Source organism: Anser anser (genome assembly GCF_964211835.1).
Source record: "Anser anser genome assembly, chromosome: 15".
Classification (NCBI taxonomy): domain Eukaryota; kingdom Metazoa; phylum Chordata; class Aves; order Anseriformes; family Anatidae; genus Anser; species Anser anser.
The window spans coordinates 1,825,198-1,843,917 of NC_139736.1; the positions used below are offsets into that span (position 1 = coordinate 1,825,198).

Here is an 18,720-nt window from a genome sequence, read left to right on the forward strand (position 1 = left end):
TAAACTTTTATTTCTCGTTGTGTACGTACGTTTTTGCTGCTTCAATACCTCTGTGCAAGGAAGCCAAGCGTATGGGAGACCTGGGAGCCAGGACATGGAAGCCTTCCTGCTAACAAGCAGGTACCATGGGGAGAGCTGCAGTCCTTACCAGGATCCCAGAGCACTTTCCATACATCACCATTTTAATGTTTCACTTTTTATTTTTTATTTTAAGGCAATACATAGAACAGAAGGGCGCACACACACAGTGAGAGTCTTGCTGCTGCATTTCCTGCCCTGTGTTCATCTCCCAGCACAGTCTGCACAGAAAGTTCCAAGGTACCGTTTAGGTATTAACCAGCTGCCCCACGCTGGGTTGGACTCCTGGCCTGGCCTCCGCTGTACAGCCTCGGAGGAGGCTGAAACCTCCGTGGAAATGGGGTTGTTTTGGCCAAAGGTCTTCAGAGCTCATGAGCTACGTGTCCTTGACAACTGACAGTCCAGTAGATGCTTAGGCCATATAAATTTAATTCACGGGACAGTTTGTGTGTCTCTTCGTTCACCAGATACTCCCCAAAAGGCCTTTTCCTACACAGACAGGGGTCCCAGCCGGGCTCTCGGTTAGGACCGCCGCGTTTGCTGTGCCACCTTGAACCGCATGGTCAGGATGTCGCTTATCCCAGCCTCTATCTCATCGTTTACTTGCACAGACCCAACTCCTTCGGGAGTCCCCGTCAGAATCAAATCCCCTTCTTCCAGGGTGACAATTTCGCTGATGTAGCTGATCAGGTAGGGGATGGAGAAGATCATAGAGGAGGTCTCCCCCTCCTGCCTCAGCTTTCCATTCACCTTGAGCCAGATCTTCAGCTTGTGAGGGTCCGGGATCTTCTCCTTGGGCACAAATTCACTGACCGGGCAGGACGTGTTGAAGGCCTTGGCCAAGGTCCAGGGCAAACCCTTCTTTTTACACTCTTCCTGGGTGTCCCTGGCAGTCATGTCCAAGCACAGGGCATAGCCTGCCACATGCTCCATAGCGGCCTGCTGGGTCACGGCCTGGGCTCTCTTCCCGATCACCACCCCCAGCTCCACTTCGTGGTGCAGGCTGTCGCAGTAGTAGGGCCGGAGAATGGGGGATCCTTCCCGCAGGTAGGCGGAGGAGGGCTTGAGGAAGAAGAGGGGCTCTGAGGGCGGCGCGCTCCCCATCTCCTTGGCGTGCTCGGCGTAGTTGCGCCCCACGCACACGATGTTCCTGCCCCACTCCCAGAAGCGGGCCAGGGGCCGGGAGGAGGCCATGGGCTCGGCGGCTCCTTCACCGGGATGCCCTTGGGGTGTCCTTGCCGGGCCCGGAGGCGCAAACCCTGCCTGCAACGGCGAGCTCCGACCTCCCTCCTTCCTTCGTTCCTTCCTTCCTTCCTTCCCCTGCCTGCTCCCTCCCAAGGACAGGCCGCCTGCCCCCCCCCGCCTCCTTACCCAGCCCCTCCACGGGGGTTGGCAAACGGCTCGGTTGGGGAAAAAAAAAAGGAAAAAAAAAAAAAAAAAAGGGCCTGGCCCGGGCGTGCAAGGAGGAGGCGGGCGGCGGCCGGGCGGGAGCAGCGCCGCCCCCGTTGTACGCCGGGGCCGGGGCCGGGGCCGGGGCCGGCCGCTGGGGCTGCCGCCGCCGCCGCCTCCTCCTCCCGGGGCGGGGAGCGAAGGTAACCGGGCCGGGCCTGCACCATGCGCGGCGGGGGCTGGCGGAGCCTCGGCACCGCCCTGCGAGCTGGGGCCCTGCTCCGAGCCGGTACGTGGGGAGGGAGGCTCGCCCGGAGCCCACCTGCCCCGGCGGGCACGGAGCGGGGGGCGGCCGGGGGCTGCCCTCGGGAGGGGGGCGGCCGGGGGGTCCCCCTGCCTCCGGGGGGTTCCCCTTGCTCGGGGGGGGTCCCCTTACTCCCGGGGGGTCCCTTCCTCCGGGGGGGTCCCCCTTGCTCCGGGGCTGGGCTGGCGGCCTGGGGGGCGCAGCGGCCCCGCAGCCGGCCCCGGGGGGACGTGGGCGCCTGCGGACCCCCCCCCAGCCCCGGCGAGCTGCCGAGTTTGACGATGGTTTCTCTTCTCCTTTGCCCACTCAGGGGTGCGCAGAGCTTTTTAAGCTGACTCACAGCCCCAAGTAGGTCAGTATCTGCTTAGCTGGAGCCTGTCTCTGGTGGTGGTTGGTTTTCTTTTTTTTCTTTTTCTTTTTTTTTTCTCCCCACTGATAACTGATCTCAGGGCTCCTGGAGTTTCTGGACTGCCACGGGTGCTGGTTATGGCTCTGGGGGGACAGCGGGCTGGGAGCTGGAATTTTAACCTGAGCTCAACGCGAAATTGTATCGGTAACATTTTTTAAAAAAAAAAAAAAAAAAGCCTGGGCTGTGCATTTAAATTTGCGGCCTGAATTCTGAAAGCGTCTCTTTGAACTGGAGCTTGGGCTGGGGCTTGACAGTGTCTCGGGCGAGTCTTGCCAGAGGCCTTTTGCATCACTCCAGCTTTAAGACCTGGCCTTCGTGAGCAAAAATCCTTGGGAGTTACTGCCCGGCTTGGAAACCCTGATGCTATCTTGGGAACAAGCAAACCGAGGGGCTGGCAGACCGAATTTCCCCACTGCAGGGTGTGCACGGGTCCCCGGGCTGGCTGCTGGCGGGGAGCAGGGGCAAGGCGAGCCGCCGTTCCCCGGGGGTGTGCAGCCAACACGGGCTCGCCCGGTGTCCAAAAATATCTGCGTGCAGAGCACATAAAAAAAAGTGAATGTGGTGTTTCTACTTATGTGGCAACACAGGGATGTACGTCTGGGGATGCATGGGCGGTCACTTTCGTGTCTGTGACAGCTACATTTGAAAGAGCAATTTTCCACTCTTTGCTGTAATTAAAAAAAGAGTAAAACAAAAATACCGTGGAGAAAATGTATAAAGCACCCCTTCGCTGCAGTAACCTATTATTAAACTGCGCTGCTGCCTGCTTGCCCCTAACCTCGAGCGTGCATGCGGTAACATTAATGCTTCCCATGTGCGAACCCTTCCTCTCGGCGAGTCGGGCCGCGCTGACGAGCCGTTCCGCAACACCAAGCGTGCGATCCAGAGGCCTCTGCTGCTCCGCGAGCCCCTGTCACCTCTGCTTCAGGCATCGAGCCAGCGGGGATGTGGCGCAGAACAAGCGAAAATGAAATTACCGGACCTTGATTTTGGAGTAGCCCTGCGCGCAGCACAGTGATCTCGAAACGAGAGCGTTTCGTTAGGTGCAGGGCCAGGGCAGGGGTTAGGAACTGCCTGGGGGTCTGGCGTGAGCAGAGCTGGGGCTGAGCCTGCTCCTCCTCCGAGCGGTGCTGGGTGTGCGTGAGGGCTTTTGGTCTGCTCGTCCCACGGGCAGGCTGCAGATGGGGATCAGAACGAGTTTCACGTTGCGTGGATGCTTTCTCCTTCCTTTGTTCAAATCGCATCTCAGAAAACGTTTCCGTATGTGGTGTAGTTTGTTTGTTTGTTGTGCACGAATTGTGAGCTAAACATGCAAAGAGTCTTCAGGATCACGGCCAAGGTTAAAAACGGTTCATAGGAAGAAAGCATTTTAACTATGTGAATAATTCCTTTGAGTTCAAGCTAGGGTTGTGTTTTCTTTTGATTTTTTTTTTTTATTTTCCAGTTGGCATCTACTGTGCAAACAAACATACAGTAAACGTAGCTCTTGTGACTGATTACATCCAAAGGAAAAGTGCTCCGTGTTATGCTAGAGCAGTTGAGGAGCAATTTTTTTTTTTTCCCATCAAGGAATAGTAAGGATTTGTTATTCTGTTCTTTTTTTTTTTTTTTTTGAAAGGACTTTTCTGCTCCTAAGGACCACTTGGCAGGTATGGATGCTTTCTTTAACACTATGTGCCTTCCATATCAAATACCCAGAGCATGCCTACACTGTTGTGCCTTGGGATTATTTTTTTTTTGCATTTAATTTTACTACCATCTCCCCTCCGTGCCTCCTTTCCAGTACAAGCAGGTGAGGTAGAGGATGCAGAAGGGGAAGATGTTCCAGGGCAGTGGTACTGGAGGGGCCCTGGGGGTGCTGCCACCCCTGTGCCTGGCTTTGCAGCTACACGCACAGCTGGGAGCTTTGGTCCTGGCCTTGCAGCACTGTTTGTCCGTCAGCCTCCGGAGCTCCGGGTGGGCTGCAGGCAGCCTGCAGGGCCTCAGCTCCCTGAAGCTGCCTCTTATCAGGACCGACCTGTTTCGAGAGTGGGCCAGGCCGATTAGAGCATGGTGACCCCTCCCTTTGGCACCCGTGGAGGTTACTGAGCACCAAGCGTTGGGCTGGAGGCAGTGGTGCAAAATGAACCAGGAGCTGAGCCAGCCCGATTCGGAGCAATGCAGGCACCTTCAGTGGCATGCGAGGGCCTTGGGTGTTAAAGACAACTGGTGTGTGATTTGTAGAGGCTCGTGCCTCTCGCCCTGCATGTGCATGGACCCAGGCCTGTGTTGTGGATTGCTGGCAGTGGAAGGCCTTGTTGTCTTTGTTTTCCTTCCTTTTTTTTATGTCAGAGCTTCTTATGACTCGGTTGTTTCTTTAAGAACTGTGCATCTGTGAGTTAAAGAGTGGGGAAAAATGGAGCACAGGTTATTTGCATCTGGAATCAGATTTACTACTTGGATCTGATTAAACATTTAACCAAAAGCAAATAGGGAAGCACTGCTGTTGCATCAAGGTAGCCCGTGAGCAAGAACCCTTCCTGCAGTGCATGACTGGTATCTGCCAGACAGGGAGCCTGGCCCTCCATGTACCTCCCCTCTCTCTGTAGCACTACATAAGAAGTGATTTCCCCAATTAATGCACCACGTATTTCTGTTCTAACAGTGTCTATATTTCTCCTTTTTTTTTTTTCCCCTTTTGGTTGTAACATGGCATTTTGTGTTTGTTTTTTTTTTTTTTTTTTGCAAAGTCATGGTCCCCGGCTGACCTTTGTCCAAGCGCTCCCTCTCTGTTCTGCTTTCCTGCCCCTTGAAATCTCTCCAGTCAAGGTACAGTGCTTTGCCTGCATGAGTACATCCCCAGGAGCAGAGTCCCATCCCTCTTCTGTGAAGCTGCAGAGCACCAGGATCCTCCCATGCCGCAGGGCACAGGGTGACACAGCCAGGCACTAACGCTTTGTCCCGTGGTAGCCGCTCTCCTCTTCCTCTGAAGGAGGCAGGTTGGGCTGTGCATGCCCTTCTCCTTGGCTGCAGGACCTGCTGTGCTGTGTCCCCCTCGTTCCCCTCCTGAGGTCTGGCTGTTTTTGGCTCCCCAGGTCCCTTGTGGCTGCGAGCTGTCTTCCTGCACACAGAGCACGAGCAGAGGAAGTCGAAGACGGTCACGCAAGCCGACATGAAGGTGGAGCTCCTCCCGGCTCTCACAGACAACTACATGTACCTCCTCATCGATGAGGAGACGAAGGAGGCCGCAATAGTTGATCCCGTGCAGCCCCAGAAGGTAATGCCGTCTGCTGCCCCCAGGAGCGGGCTGCTTCCCTGGGAGGTGCTTCCAGGCTGCCACGTACACGAGGGAGTTAGTCACGGGCTGACTCAGGCTTGGGGAAAGGCAGGAAATGCTGGCCTCTCCTATGTACAGATAAAGCTTCACCGAGCTTCTGAGCACAGACAGCTTCTCCCTGACTTCAAGAGTTACTGACCCAATTTTGTTCCCTCCCCTAGTTTGCTCTTATGCAGAAAAGAGGAAATGGGACTGAGGCCTGGCAGGATCAGAGACCTTGTGTCCTGATCTGTAACGACTCCCTGAAGAGGGATGGGCCCTCTGCAGAGTTGCTGGGGTGTTTGCATGCAGGTGTGGCTCTCAAACCCGGTAGTGGTTGCACACAGGTACCAGGTGTGCTGTTAAGTTGCCTCGTGTGAGTTCTAACGCTCTCCTCGTGCCTGTGTCTGCAGGTTTTGGATGCAGTCAAAAAGCATGGCGTGAAGCTGACCACTGTCCTGACCACACACCATCACTGGTAACTTCATCTGCTGTAGTGGGATCCCCCTTTCCTCCGCGTTAGCACAAGCAGTTAATAATTGTTTCTCTTCTGGATCAGATTTCTCTAGTCAGGAGCTTAGGTGTGAGGGGAGGATCAGAGCTCAGGCAGTGCCCCTCGGTCTGTCTGACACCAGGATACCGACTGTGCAGGGACACGGGTCCCTGGGTGTCCCGGTGGGCCTGGATTCAGCGTGCAGATGTGAGGACAGGAGTAAACAAGAAAGGCGCCAGCGGTGACAGCTCATCCTTGCATCTGGGCCTTGGTCATTGCCTTTCCTTTTTAACTGCTTTGGCAGTGATGCTTACTCGTGTTATTGGTGGCTCAGCTGGAGCAGGCAGTCCTCCCAAACCTTCCTTTATAATGTAGAAAAGGGGCAAATGGAGTAAGAGAAGTCTCTAAGAGAGGATGGCTCAAATCAGCACTCCGTTGTGTGCCCGCGGGGGACAGTTGCTTTGGCTGTTCCCTGCCTGCTTATTTGACCAGACAGCTTGGAGCTATGACTGATCGAACATTAGCACAGTCTCAGAAGCACGGTGGAGAAATAATTTGTGAGGCAAAGGAAGACACTCCCTCAATCAGAGGTTGGTAAAGGGCTGCTTTGAAGTTGTATGTCAAGATCTCTCCTAGAAGATGTCCAGGTGCTAGCAGACTGGACACACCCAGGCTATCCCAACTGCTTTTTGTTTCTTTGAATAGCTCTGCGGAAGGACAGTCTGGTCCTTACCTGGTCCAGAGGCATGGTGAGTACAGGAGGAAGTGAAGTGCAGAGAAATCCGTATGAAGTAGCCGAGTGCACAGCGAAGATGGGGAAGTCTTCCTGTGCCTGGAGTCAAGCCAGACTTTCGTATGAGTAATTCTTGCTATGGCCAGGCACATTGTTTAGACTACGAGTTCTCTGTGTTAGAGCCTTTAACCTTCAAAATGCTGACTTCTTTTAGCTGGTCAGTGGAATAAACGTGTAGGTAGCTGGGGAGTGCAACGCTGAGTTGCTGGGGCAGGTCTCTGCGGCACGGTACTTAGTCAGCACTTGTGGGAAGATTACCTGGGTTGCAGATTAACTCTGCCAGGGACGTGGAGATGAATGTTTTGCTTGAGCAGTTTTGCAGTGGTGAACCTGAGTAACCTCTCCCATGGGTCGTAGTGGAGCCACTGAATTGATAACTGTTATCGCAGTGATCTCAGTGTCTCAGTGCCCCAGTTACTGGAGAGGTGACTCTCATCCTCTGAGGCTGGTGTTCCCCAACCAGGTGTGAAGCTGAGGGGGTTGTTGGAGAGACAGTGACCAAGGTCCTGTTCCGAAATCCTTCCTGAACGTGCTGCTCTACAGCCACCAGCACTTACTTAACTGGCATTTAAAGAAACTATCTCCACTAGTGCTGATGTAGCATGCTCTTGGATAGGAGGACGGTGTTAGATGTCAGGATATTGTAAGACTAGTTGATCAGAAATGATCACTTGGAGGTTACCGTTGCAATATGAGTTAAGATAAATTTGTGTTCATCCGTACCAAAATCCCTTTTTCTGACCTTCCAGGGACCATGCTGGAGGAAACGAGAAGCTCGTTAAGATGGAGACGGGGTTGCGCGTGTATGGCGGGGACAGCAGAGTTGGAGCACTGACACAGAAGGTGTCTCACCTGACGACGCTCAAGGTAAAGGGAGTGATCTGTAGGACTGAGGGCATCTTCCATTTGTGTCACAGCTTTGGAGGCGGACTGGTGTGGTCATGGCTGTTTTACCTTTTTAACGTTTCTCAGAAGTAGTTGATGGTTTAGCTACATCTTTCCCCCTTTTCCTGCCCTATGAGCCACAGCCCCTCTGGCTCCTTTTAGCTGGTGAGACTTCTCTCATGGTAACATTGGCATGGCTCAGACACGTGTGTTGCCTGGGACATGCTGGGTGTCTGTCTGCTCTTTGACAGCTGCCTTAACTGGGGTGGTCAGAGCCAAAATGTGAAAGCACAGGGCTTGTGTTCCGCTTAGAGCCTGGGTAGCACTGAGGAAATGCAAACGGTGCTCTCTGAATGAAGGCTGAAATACAGGGAGAAGAGAAAGTGGGCCAGCAGGGCTAGCTGCCTTGCATTGCTTTTCCAGAGCTAAAGTGGCAAACCTTGTTGTAACGCGGCTGTTTATAGATGAGCTGGCAGATTGCATAAACTGCTATGAAATTTGCAGGCTGGCATGAATGTCACTGCTATTCCTGCAGTGCACCTTTTGTGGGGCAGTCAGAAGCAAAGAAGGGAGCACAGAAGAACATGGGAAGGTGCACAAATTAAGGCTGTGGGGTAAACATCCTCGTGAATGTGTTTAATCCCTCCCTTTTCTTGAGCGTCTTCCACTTCTACCCTTCAGCTTCATTTTTGTTTGGAGCTTTTTCCGCTTGATTAACTTTGTTTAGGGTTTTGTATGGCTCTAGATCTATTTTCCCTTGCTGCCAACCAGACGCTGAGTCACTCTGCATGCAAATGAAAGAATCTGGCAGTTCCCTTTGTAACAACACCTGCTAAGAGGAAACAGCTCCCTTCCAAGTCCTTGCCATAAAACTCTTTTGCTGGACTCTCTCAGGAAAAGAGCTGATGTTTACCGACCAGCTACGTGAGAATTTGCCTGTAGGACTACTAGGCCATTGTAATAGTTGCAATTCTTTTCTAATCGTACAAATGCTACCAAACAGTAGCTTAAGCTCCAGTCTTCTGCCTTCTTCTCAGGTGGGATCTCTTAATGTGAAATGCCTCTGTACGCCGTGTCACACTTCTGGACACATCTGTTATTATGTGACTAAGCCAAATAGCTCCGAGCCACCTGCTGTTTTTACAGGTGAGGAGTTGGGAGGTTACACCGCCGGCAGTCTGTGTTGCAAAGAAATAAGCTACCCCTCTGCCTGTGTGCTCCTGACTCTGGATGTCCATTTGTTCCTTATTACCCGTGCAGCTAACTTAACTTCCACACCTTGTCCCCGCACCAAAAGCTACCTAGTAGTAATTGTAGATGAAACCGGTGAAACTCCTCTAGTTCCGTAAAGTATTGCTGGACGCCCTGCAAGCAAAATCAAGAGTGAGCCCTGGATGAGTCCTACCTCTAGCGCTTTTTTTTCAATGAAATGAGCTGGTTGTTGCTTTTTTGTTGTCCTCACAGTAAAGAGGACAACTGTTCATTGTCCATTGTAGAAGGGACAAGAGCGGAGAGCAGACTTACAGGTAGGGAAGCTCTGGCATGGTGAGGCTGTGGGATTTCCTGCATCAGAAGCTGAGATTAGGTTAGAGAGGCATTTGTTGTGTGGGTTTATGTAGCACCGAGCCAGTGTGGGGCAGCAGTAAAGCCTGGCCGTCCCTGTGCCTTTCTGGTGAGGGCAGAGCAGTGTGGGCTGCAGAGAGGACAGCAATGGCAAGACCGAGCCCTCAGGGTGTTCACATCTGGGCGTGAAGAGTTCTGTCTGGTCCTGATGCCATGTCATGCCTTGCTTGCAGGTGACACGCTGTTCGTGGCTGGCTGTGGGAAATTCTTCGAGGGAACCCCAGAGGAAATGTACAGAGCGCTGATTGAGATTCTGGGCAGCTTGGAGCCTGAAACGGTATGAAACTCTTCTTTTATGCTAGTAAGGTAACCAGCCAGAAACTACTACAGGCATCAGAAAAAACATCTTCCCAATAATACTGTTGTTCAATGAGACAATTTCTCGTGTTGAAGGAATGCACTTCAGGAATTGTCTTTGATGCTGAATAGCTGGAGTCCTTTGAGAAGGAAACGGGTACCCAAATATGCTTTAAATTCACACGCAGTACTGGCTGATAACTCCCAGCACTTTGCATCTATCTCTAGTAGAGAGTACGGTGTATCCTGGGGGCTTGACTCTGTTGTTCCTGCTGTGTACAATAACGCTGAGGATGGTACTTGGCACTCCACCTTTGTGCCCTCAGAGTTACCACGTGTAACTCGTCCTTTCTCTTCCTAGAGAGTTTACTGTGGTCATGAATACACTATCAACAATCTCAAATTTGCTCGGCATGTTGAACCCAATAATGTAACTATCCAGGAGAAGCTCGCTTGGGCCAAGGTAGGTTGGTTCATGCTTTTCCTAAGCTTCTTGTGTGCTTTCGTGCAGGAAGAGCCACTCTGAGGAAATAGAGGAGAGGGGACAATGGTGGGGCTCAGGGAAGGTAGATACCGGTGAGAAGCCGCAGTTTGGTTGTGCATTCAGGGGAGCGATGTGTTGGGGAACAGGGTTGGGTGTGGGGCCCGGAGGAGACAGTTTGCTATCCTGTGGAGATGTGACCCTCCCTGAGAACTCCTTGGTACAATTACAGGCTGGTTGTCCACATCCATGTGGGAGGATCAGCTCTGTCCCACGAAAGCTATCACCCAGGTCTTTCTTCCCATGTGTGCTTCGGTCCTTGTCTGACTGTGTGTGGCTCTGCGAAGGGCCTGGCCTGAGAAGCAGTTCAGGCAATTTGGTGCAACACTAACCCATCACGGTTCGTACACGGGACGCTCCTCATTCACCAAAACGTTCCTCATCAGGCAGAAATCTCTCCCTTGTTCTAGGCCAAGTACGACAGCGGCGAGCCAACCATACCCTCCACCATCGCAGAGGAGTTCACGTACAACCCCTTCATGCGAGTGAGGTAGGGAGGGGTGGGAACGGTCCCTCTGGCTTGGGGTGGAGGGGGGACGTGGGAAGGATGAGGTCTGTGAAGAAAGAGCCTTAAGTGTGAATTACTCTCCTGCTTCATACATTCCTGTTCAGTGCCCTCAAGACTCTCCTTAAAGCATTTGCATTCCAAGAGTAAGGAAGGTAAAGTACTCGTTGTCCTGGCAGAAGGTGGTTGCAGTAAAATATGAAGGGTTTTGGCGAGCACCTCTGCCAGTGCTGAAGTCCCTGACTCAGGAGCTAGAACAAGCTTTATTGTGTAATGATGTTCCTTCATCACGCAGGGTTGGGCAGACAGACGCAGTAAAAAGATGCCATTCAAGGCATAAAAGTGTTTGCAACTTCCTCTTGCCCGTGAGTGTTTAAACCAAGAGAGCTGATAAGCTTGCGCCAAAGCCCCGAGTCCTTGATCTTAAACAGAACATATCCCTTTGATACAGGCAAAATGTGGCAGTAGTGACTTCATATCAGAGATTTTATCTTCCAGCCTTTGCATTTACTGTCCCTGGCGTTCCTTCCTGGCAGGGAGAAGACAGTTCAGCAGCACGCCGGGGAGACGGATCCTATCCGAACAATGGGAGCCATCAGAAAAGAGAAGGATAACTTCAGGGTCCCGAAGGACTGAGCACTCTGCCTAGGTCACTTTACTGTCAGTTTCACAGCAACTTAGATTATTCAGATGTCTTAGGAATTGAATGTTCTGTTGTGGTCGAGACAGTCTTATTTAGGTTTTTATTTTGATTGAGGGAAAAAAAAAAAGCACTTTGCCCTTGTTGAGATACTCTACAGCATATTTATAATGAAGAATATTTATCCCTTTATTGCTGGCTCTCAAACTGTCACATGTCACACGCAGATCATTTTACAAGCGTTGGTACATAGCTCAGAGGCTGGGGTAGGGAAGGGCCAAGCCTTGAGGCCTAGGAAAAAACCTCCTGTTATTTTTGTAGGCGCCTAATGTGAATGCAGACAGTGGGATTGGGGCTGTTTTACGTGAAGGTATTCGGTCTCCGTTTAAAACAGGGACAAAATGCAGTTAACTGCATTGCCATCTGAAGATAGAAACTTTTCTTCCATGCTGCTACTTAAACTATTCTAAGTCCGTCACTTCTGGCTCTACTAAAACCACTCTCAGTGACAGACCTGCTCTGCCGCAGCCAGTTTAGGGCATGGTTTGTAAAATATGCTGTGGCCTGACTCTTCAAATGGCACGCTGGGACTGTCCAGCTGTTCCGCAGGGATCTCCTCTTCTCTTTGACATTCCTTGTCACGGATCGCAGTAACTTTTCCAGGCAGCAGCATGCTGGCTTAGGGATTGCACTGTTGCTTATGCCCTTTCCCTGTTAACGTAAGCCTGCTTGCATGCACCTGCTTCCTGCTCGTGGGTGTGATCTGTGTGTTACTTGTGTTAGTACCACAAAAACGAAGAAGGAATTTGTCTGCTGTTCCCTGAGAAGAAAGAACTTACCTAGTGTATAAGTGTCTTGTAGGCTTGGCATCTGTCTTTAATGCATCTTCCTCCCAGGTGTATTAAATTCCTCGTTTCTTGATCTCAGTTGCATGCTGCGGATCTGCTCAAATACAAGAGATTTTTAAACAAATGCTTCACAGCTGAAACTGTAATAACAGATTTGAACAATTTTGGTTCCAGTTTCTCTCTCTAGCGCACGCTGGTTGGTAAGTAATGCCAGGACGGAGCGCACAAGCGCCTGGATTTCACCTCTGTAACTTGGTCTGCTGTTCTAAAGAGCGTGCTGAGTGGCAGTGTAGGAGCGGAGGTTGGTGTAGCACCATTTCCTTATTTGCTTTAAAAAAAAAAAAAAAGGTAAATTTTATGTATTTTAGAAAAATGGTACCTAAAACTTTACTGACTCCTTAACTTGAATGCTGTGCTGCTACAACTAAGCATGACTGTACTGATGGCTGTTTGACAACTGAGGAAATAAACGCAGCTGTAAACAGTGGGGCAGTCTGGAAAAAAAGTCGGCCTCTTAAACTCTTATTTTTTTGTACTGGTGATTAAAGTCAGCGACCTTGTAGCAGCTTTCCTCTGAATCCCCCTGGGGAGCAGGTAGGCATTTGGGGAACATCTGAGGCTTTATTCAAGGTCTTGTTAAGACTGTATTTTTATTTTAAACGGAGAACAAATGGGGCAGGGCTGGGGGGAGCCGAGGGATCGATGACCCCCTGCGTTGAACCGGTGGCTGCAAGAGGAGCTGCCCCCTGCCCTGTGGCTGCAGTGCACTGAGAGCTGGGGAAGGAGGGAGGGGAGGGAAAAGGAGGGAGAGGAGGAAGAGGAAGAGGAGGGAGGGATGGGAAAAGGGAGAGAGAGAAGGAAGGGGAAAAGGGGGAGAGAGAAGGAAATGAAAAAGGAGGGGATGGAAAGGGAGGGAGGGAAGGGAATGGGAAAGAAGGGAGAGAAGGGAAAAGGGAGCAAGAGAAGGAAGAGGAAAAGGAGGGAACGGAAAAGGAGGAAGGGAAGGAAAAGGAGGGGAAGGAAAAGGGAGGGAGGGGATGGGAGGAAGAGGAAAAGGAGGGGAAGGGAAGGAAATGGAAAAGGGGGGAGGGAGGGCAGGAAGGAAGAAGAAAAGGAGGGAGGGGAGGGAAGGGAAAAGGAGGGAGGGAAGGGGACGAGGTTGGCCACCTCCCTCCGTGGACACCGCCCTCCCCCCCGCCGCGGCCCTTCCCCTCCCCTCCCCTCCCGTCCCCTCCCCTCCCCGCCCGGCCCCGCCCGCAGGTAGCGGCCGCCTCCGCCGCCGGGGGGGGGGGTCCGGGGGTGTCCGGGCGGGCGGGCCCGGGAGCATGAAGGTGAAGGTGGTGTCGGTGCTGGAGGACAACTACATGTACCTGGTCATCGAGGAGCGCACCCGCGACGCCGTGGCCGTGGACGCCGCCGTGCCCAAAAGGGTGAGAGGCGCCGGGCCCTTCCCCTGCCCGGGGGGGGCTCTGCCCGGAGCGGCCCCCCCCTGCCGACCCCCCCCCGGCCCCACCGGCCCCGATCGCTCCCCCCAAACCGCCCCCGTGTGTGCTTCCCCCCCCCCCGCTGCCGCAGGCACTGCAGGCGCCGGCGCTTTTTGTTTTGTTTTTCTCTTTTTTTTTTTTTCCCTTTTTTTTTTTTTTCCTTTTTTTTTTTAAGCGTTCGCCGCTTGCTCGCACGTCTCCTTCCTCCTCCGGCAGTGCAGCCCCGGGGGGGGGCGGGGGGGGGCTGGGGGCGCTGAATTTGGGCTCCCCGGGGAGGCTCCAGGCGGCCGAGCCCCGGCTGCAGCGCAGGAGCGGGGGGGGGCCGCGATGGGCCCGGAACGCCACCGGCCCCAAAATGACCCCGGCCCCAAAATGACCCCGGCCCCAAAATGACCCCAGCCCCAAAACAGCCCCCAACCCCCCGGGAGCTGCCCCTTTGCACCCCCCTGCCCTGCTCTGAGCGATGGGTCCCGCGCGTTGAGCCGTGCCTTGGGCCCCTGGCAGCCCCCCCCCAGCGCCGTGCGTGGTTTTCGGGGTGCCTTTGCTCTCGCCGGGCCCCCGGGTTTGTGGTGCGGGACCCATCCTGCGCTGCGCTGGGTGCCGGCTGCTCCGAGAGCGGCCGCGCTCTGCTGGGCGGCTGCGGGGCGTTGGGTGCGGGGCGTTGGGCGTTCATCACCTCCTGCGCTCACGTCCTGCTGCTCCTGGCCCCTTCCAGCTGCTGGAGATCGTCCGGAGGGAGGACGTGGTGCTGCGAGCCGTGCTCACCACCCACCACCACTGGTAAGTGCCTCTGGCCACCGCACGGGGTGCAGGCGGTGGCCGTAGCCGCGGCCGTGGCCGTGCCCAGCGGTGCCCAGCGGTGCCCGTTGCCTCCTCTCCCCGCGCAGGGACCACGCGCGGGGCAATGAGGAGCTGGCGAGGCTGTGCCCCGGGCTGCGGGTGTACGGCGCCGACGAGCGGATCGGGGCCCTGACGCACAAGGTGGCCCCCAACGAGGAGCTGACGGTGCGTGGCCCTGGGGGTGTTTGCGGGCGTGCAGCCCCTGGGGCGGTGCAGAGGTGGCACCGCTCGTGTGGGGTGGGCACGCTGACCACGGGGAGAAGCCCTGTCCCCTTCCCGGCATGTTTGGGATGGCGCTGGGGCACCCCAAAGGCTGCGTCCCCCTTGGTGTTCCCCACCCGCCGGGCCCCGGGAAGGCAGCACAGGGGGGTTCGGGGAGGCCAGGGGTCCGCGGTGAGCCCGGAGCGTGCCTGGCCATGGCCCTGACCCTCCCTCCCCACAGTTCGGGGCCATCCGCGTGAGGTGCCTCTTCACCCCCTGCCACACCTCGGGCCACATGTGCTACTTCATGTGGGAGGACGGCTCCCCGGATGCCCCAGCTCTCTTCTCAGGTACCCCCGCCCCGCTGCCGTGCACCCCATGCCGCCCACCCCCATGCCCACCCCGTGCTCGTGGGGCAAATCTGCTGCGTACCCCTGTCCGGCCGCGGGTTTGGGGTCCGCCCCCGTGCCCAGCCCTGTGTCCCCGCAGGTGACACCCTGTTCGTGGGAGGCTGCGGGAAGTTCTTCGAGGGGACGGCGGAGCAGATGTACACCAACCTCACCCAAGTGCTGGGGGCGTTGCCGAAGGAGACGGTGAGCGCCCCGGATCTCAGCCTGGGGGGGGCGAAATGTTGGGGGGGGGCTGATGGGGAGGCAGTGCCCATCCCCAGGGCTGCATGCACTGGGGTGCAGCAGGGTCGGATCCGGCACCAGGAGCCTGTGTGACGCCGGGTGCTTCCAATGCCATTGCAGAAGGTGTTCTGCGGCCACGAGTGCACCGTCCGAAACCTCAAGTTCGCCTTAAAAGTGGAACCGGAGAATGAAGTAGTGAAGAAGAAACTTGCATGGGCCAAAGTAAGTGTCCGTGCCCCTGTGGGGGTGATGGCTGGTTGGGGTGTTGGGTGCCAGCGGGTTTTTGGATGCATCTGGTTCCTTGCAGCAGCGGGATGACGAGGACTTGCCCACGGTGCCCTCCACGCTGCAGGAGGAGTTCCTCTACAACCCCTTCCTGCGGGTCACGTAAGCAGATCCGGCAACTTGAGGGCACAAAGGGCCCCGCACGGGGCAGCCCCTAAACAGGGCCAGCGTCCATCCCTGTCCTGCTGCTCCCGGCCCCAGACCTGCTCCCCCTTTCCCTCCGGCATCGCCCCTTCTCCCAGTGGCTTTGTTGGGCAGTGGGAATCCCAAGCCCCGAGGGAGGGAAGGGTGCCTGCATGTGGGGTCCCGCGCTGCCACCGCAGGGTACCTGCAGACCAGCCCTGCGTGCCTGCAGTGCCCCCAGCATGAGGCTGTGCCCCCCGCTGTCCCGGTGGCAAGCTGGGTCCCCATCCTGTCCCCGCCATCCCAGCGGAGCCGTTGCCCTTGCAGGGAGGAGGCCGTGCAGAAATTCACGGGCAAGACGGAGCCGGTGGAGGTGCTGAGGGCTCTCCGCACCGAGAAGGATAACTTCAAGAAGCCCAAGGAGCGGCCCCATCCCCAGGCCGTGCTGGCCTTCGACTGGGGACTTTTCAGCCCCTTCCTGGAGAAGAAGTGAGCCGTGGTGGCAGCAGGCGGCTCCCCGGTGCGGCCGTGGGCACGGCCACCAAAACGCAGCGTCCCGGTGGTGGCAGGGGCCTCGCCGCTGGGAAGGGGCTCCTGTCCTAAACCTGCTCGTTTTCAGCCCAATCTGCTGTCGCTCCCTCCAGCGCCGAGCACGGCTCCTGCTGCCCTCGGGAGCTTTGGAAGCGTGTGGCTGCCTCCAGCGAGCAGCCGTGCCGGTCAGCCCTGCACCGCCGGGATGTGGGTGCTGCTGGAAGAGGGTGAGGAGGCGTTTGGGGGGAGCGGGGAGACCGGCAGCGCTCAGCAGGCTCCAGACCCTTCTGCCTCCTCCAACTGCCTCGTGCTGCTCCGCTCGGGCATCCCCGTGCCCTGGTCAGGCTCGGGGCAGGGACAGGTGCGAGGCCCTGGGGACGCGCAGGAGGAGCTGCCGGGCGTCGAGCTGGAGGTCAGCAGCAGCCGCTGGACTTCAGAGCTGGGCTGACAGAAACCCTGCCTGCGTTGTGGTTTGTGTATTTTTTTCTGTTTTTACTTTCTAGTTTTTGTAGGCAATGTAGGAGATCATTTAGGGGTTTCTAAGGCGATTGCTGACTTACCGGAGCCATCCAAATTGCTCAAACCTTGCAGGATACATTCAGGTGGAGCTCAGACATGGAGGAGAGCATGCTCTAAACCCCTCTTTTTACAGTGCTTTTCAGGGTGGGAGAGCTTTTAGGCAGCAAGCAACAACATGCTGCTATGGATCCATTACATTTTTTTTTTCCCCAAGATAGGATACTGGAAAAATACTGGATGAAACTTACGTGTACCTCGCCTTTCCTCTAGAATAAGAGTGAGGGAGCAGCTGGGTCTCTTATGCCTCTTGTTTGCAGCCCTCATTGTTCAGTTTGTGCAAAATCAGTACTGTATTTCATTTTATTTTTTTAAGGCTGAGAAATGTGTAGAGCTTTTATTTTGCAGGTGGTGGTGAGTTGTATTACAAAATTGAGTAACTTAGTTTTGTAGGGAAAAATAGGGCTTGGAGGTAGCTCTGTAAATAGCTGTGAAAAATCCCTCCGATGGGTCTGGTTTGGGGCCGGTTGCTCCGTGTTGGGCAGTCACGCAAATCTCTTTTTTCTTTACTTCACTTGTGCAATGTGTGTGTGGCTAGTTGTCTCGGTGTTGCTCAGTTTACCTCTAGTTCATGCAGATTAAATGAGAACAGAAAGGAGCAAACAGGAGTTGGCCCCACAGCCCCATACCACAGGGGTGTCCTTTTAAACAGCACTGATTACAAACTTTATAGCTCCTAACACTGGAATAGAGTTGACTTCAGGATCTGTTGTGTGTAGACTGTGAATTGCAGCTGTTACCACTGAAGCCTGATTTACGGCCTTTTTTTCCCTTGCTAGAAACTTGACTAAGGTTTTCTTTTTTGCCTTTTTTTTTTTTAAGTTATATTGTTAGAATTTACTCTTCTGCACAGGAAGGGAAGAGTCAGTCCTGCTGCACAAGTTGCCTCGGTACTATTGCCTCCCAGTTACTCAGTTCAGATGCAATGGTACAGTTTGTAGGTGATGCCCTGACAGGCATCTGTTACCTGGGGAGTGCCTGTGGAATATTATTTATACTGGGAGCGAAGACGCACTTGGGTGCATGTGGGAGGGTTCCTGAACTGCCACGGGGTTTGCTCGTGTTGACAGCAGCATGCAGCCCAAAGGCTGGGTGAAACTGGAGCTGTTCTTGAGACCATGGCAAGAGCAGACACCTGGGAGAGTTTGTGGGAGCTGTGCTCCGGGTACGTTCTGGGTTGAGATTCCTCTGACAGCTTTAGTAAGGTGCACGTTGGTATCCTGGTAACTGGAGGTGACAAAATGCAAATCCTCAGTTGTTTAATCTGCAGCTAATTCAGCTTTACTTGTGCACTTCTGGCTGGATGTGCATGTTCTCAACAGAAACAGAATGTGTTTCTTTTGCACTGATGTACAAAGTTTATGGTCTCGGCCCTTCAGCATGTTGGACTTAGTTTGCATTAGCACTGGTATCTCTTCCTGTAGATAAAAATGTTATGATTTAGCATAACACTGTGTTACAGAACTATGCATGGAGAAGGGCATTCACTGCAACTACCAACTTGCTCGTGTATGACTAGGGAAGGGAGGGGGAAACGGGGGGAGATTTTTGCCTTATGAACACTGTGAATTCACTAATTGATCGGCAACACCTAAAATATGTAAAGCTTTTAATTAAAAAACATTAAAATTGTCTTTTACACTGTTGGCTTACTTCTAATGAATGCTGGGAGGCTTTGAGAAGGACACAGGGAAGTGTCAGAGAAGCTGTTGAGAAGCAGGTTAAGGTCTGGCAGCTTTGCCTTTTGCCAGCCCTGAGCCCAAGGCGCGCAGTAACTGAGTGCGGGTTCTCTCTGAAGAGGGTCTGGGCAAGGGTTCAGTTTGGGCTAGATGCAGTAATCAGCTCCAGCTGTTTGTATTTACTCTGAAGGAAGAAAGCAAAAGGGCAGCTTTGTGTTCAGTTCTCATCTACTTCACTGCTACGTGATGAAGAATGACTCTGCAGAAAG

At 54.2% G+C, this 18,720-nt stretch overlaps 3 protein-coding genes across 18 annotated transcripts; 2 read left to right on the top strand and 1 right to left on the bottom strand.

Annotated features, from left to right (window-relative positions):
- Window positions 1-180: 180 nt before the first annotated feature.
- On the bottom strand, window positions 181-1,272 carry FAHD1 (fumarylacetoacetate hydrolase domain containing 1; the record flags this gene model as incomplete). The annotated part of the gene is made up of 1 exon (XM_083800237.1): window positions 181-1,272. The coding sequence occupies one exon, from the start codon at window positions 1,270-1,272 to the stop codon at window positions 601-603; it is 672 nt and encodes a 223-aa protein (XP_083656363.1). The 3' UTR covers window positions 181-600.
- Window positions 1,038-11,444, top strand: HAGH (hydroxyacylglutathione hydrolase; the record flags this gene model as incomplete). 16 transcript variants are annotated; one of them, XM_083800220.1, is made up of 11 exons in its annotated part: window positions 1,039-1,125; window positions 2,082-2,123; window positions 3,799-3,829; window positions 5,255-5,436; window positions 5,889-5,953; window positions 7,511-7,628; window positions 8,684-8,792; window positions 9,443-9,546; window positions 9,928-10,029; window positions 10,518-10,597; window positions 11,149-11,444. In XM_083800220.1, the coding sequence occupies 8 exons, from the start codon at window positions 5,332-5,334 to the stop codon at window positions 11,246-11,248; spliced, it is 783 nt and encodes a 260-aa protein (XP_083656346.1). In that variant the 3' UTR covers window positions 11,249-11,444. The 16 variants fall into 16 exon arrangements, with proteins under 16 accessions (XP_083656348.1, XP_083656346.1, XP_083656355.1 ...); XM_083800218.1 differs by lacking the exon at window positions 1,039-1,125 and adding an exon at window positions 1,591-1,670; XM_083800230.1 differs by lacking the exon at window positions 1,039-1,125 and adding an exon at window positions 1,616-1,756.
- Window positions 11,445-13,204: 1,760 nt separating this feature from the next.
- Window positions 13,205-18,420, top strand: HAGHL (hydroxyacylglutathione hydrolase like). The gene is made up of 8 exons (XM_083800233.1): window positions 13,205-13,530; window positions 14,300-14,364; window positions 14,472-14,589; window positions 14,867-14,975; window positions 15,115-15,218; window positions 15,378-15,479; window positions 15,565-15,644; window positions 15,993-18,420. Exons 1-8 carry the CDS (start codon window positions 13,426-13,428, stop codon window positions 16,156-16,158), a joined length of 849 nt encoding a protein of 282 aa, XP_083656359.1. The 5' UTR covers window positions 13,205-13,425; the 3' UTR covers window positions 16,159-18,420.
- Window positions 18,421-18,720: the final 300 nt, after the last annotated feature.

What these genes read in the sequence shown, in the direction of transcription:
- HAGHL (XM_083800233.1), top strand. Translation starts at nt 13,426, where the DNA reads ATGAAGGTGAAGGTGGTGTCGGTGCTGGAGGACAACTACATGTACCTG. An exon ending in ACGCCGCCGTGCCCAAAAGG is followed by an intron (nt 13,531 to 14,299) that starts GTGAGAGGCGCC and finishes GGCCCCTTCCAG; the next exon opens with CTGCTGGAGATCGTCCGGAG. An exon ending in CCCCCAACGAGGAGCTGACG is followed by an intron (nt 14,590 to 14,866) that starts GTGCGTGGCCCT and finishes CCCTCCCCACAG; the next exon opens with TTCGGGGCCATCCGCGTGAG.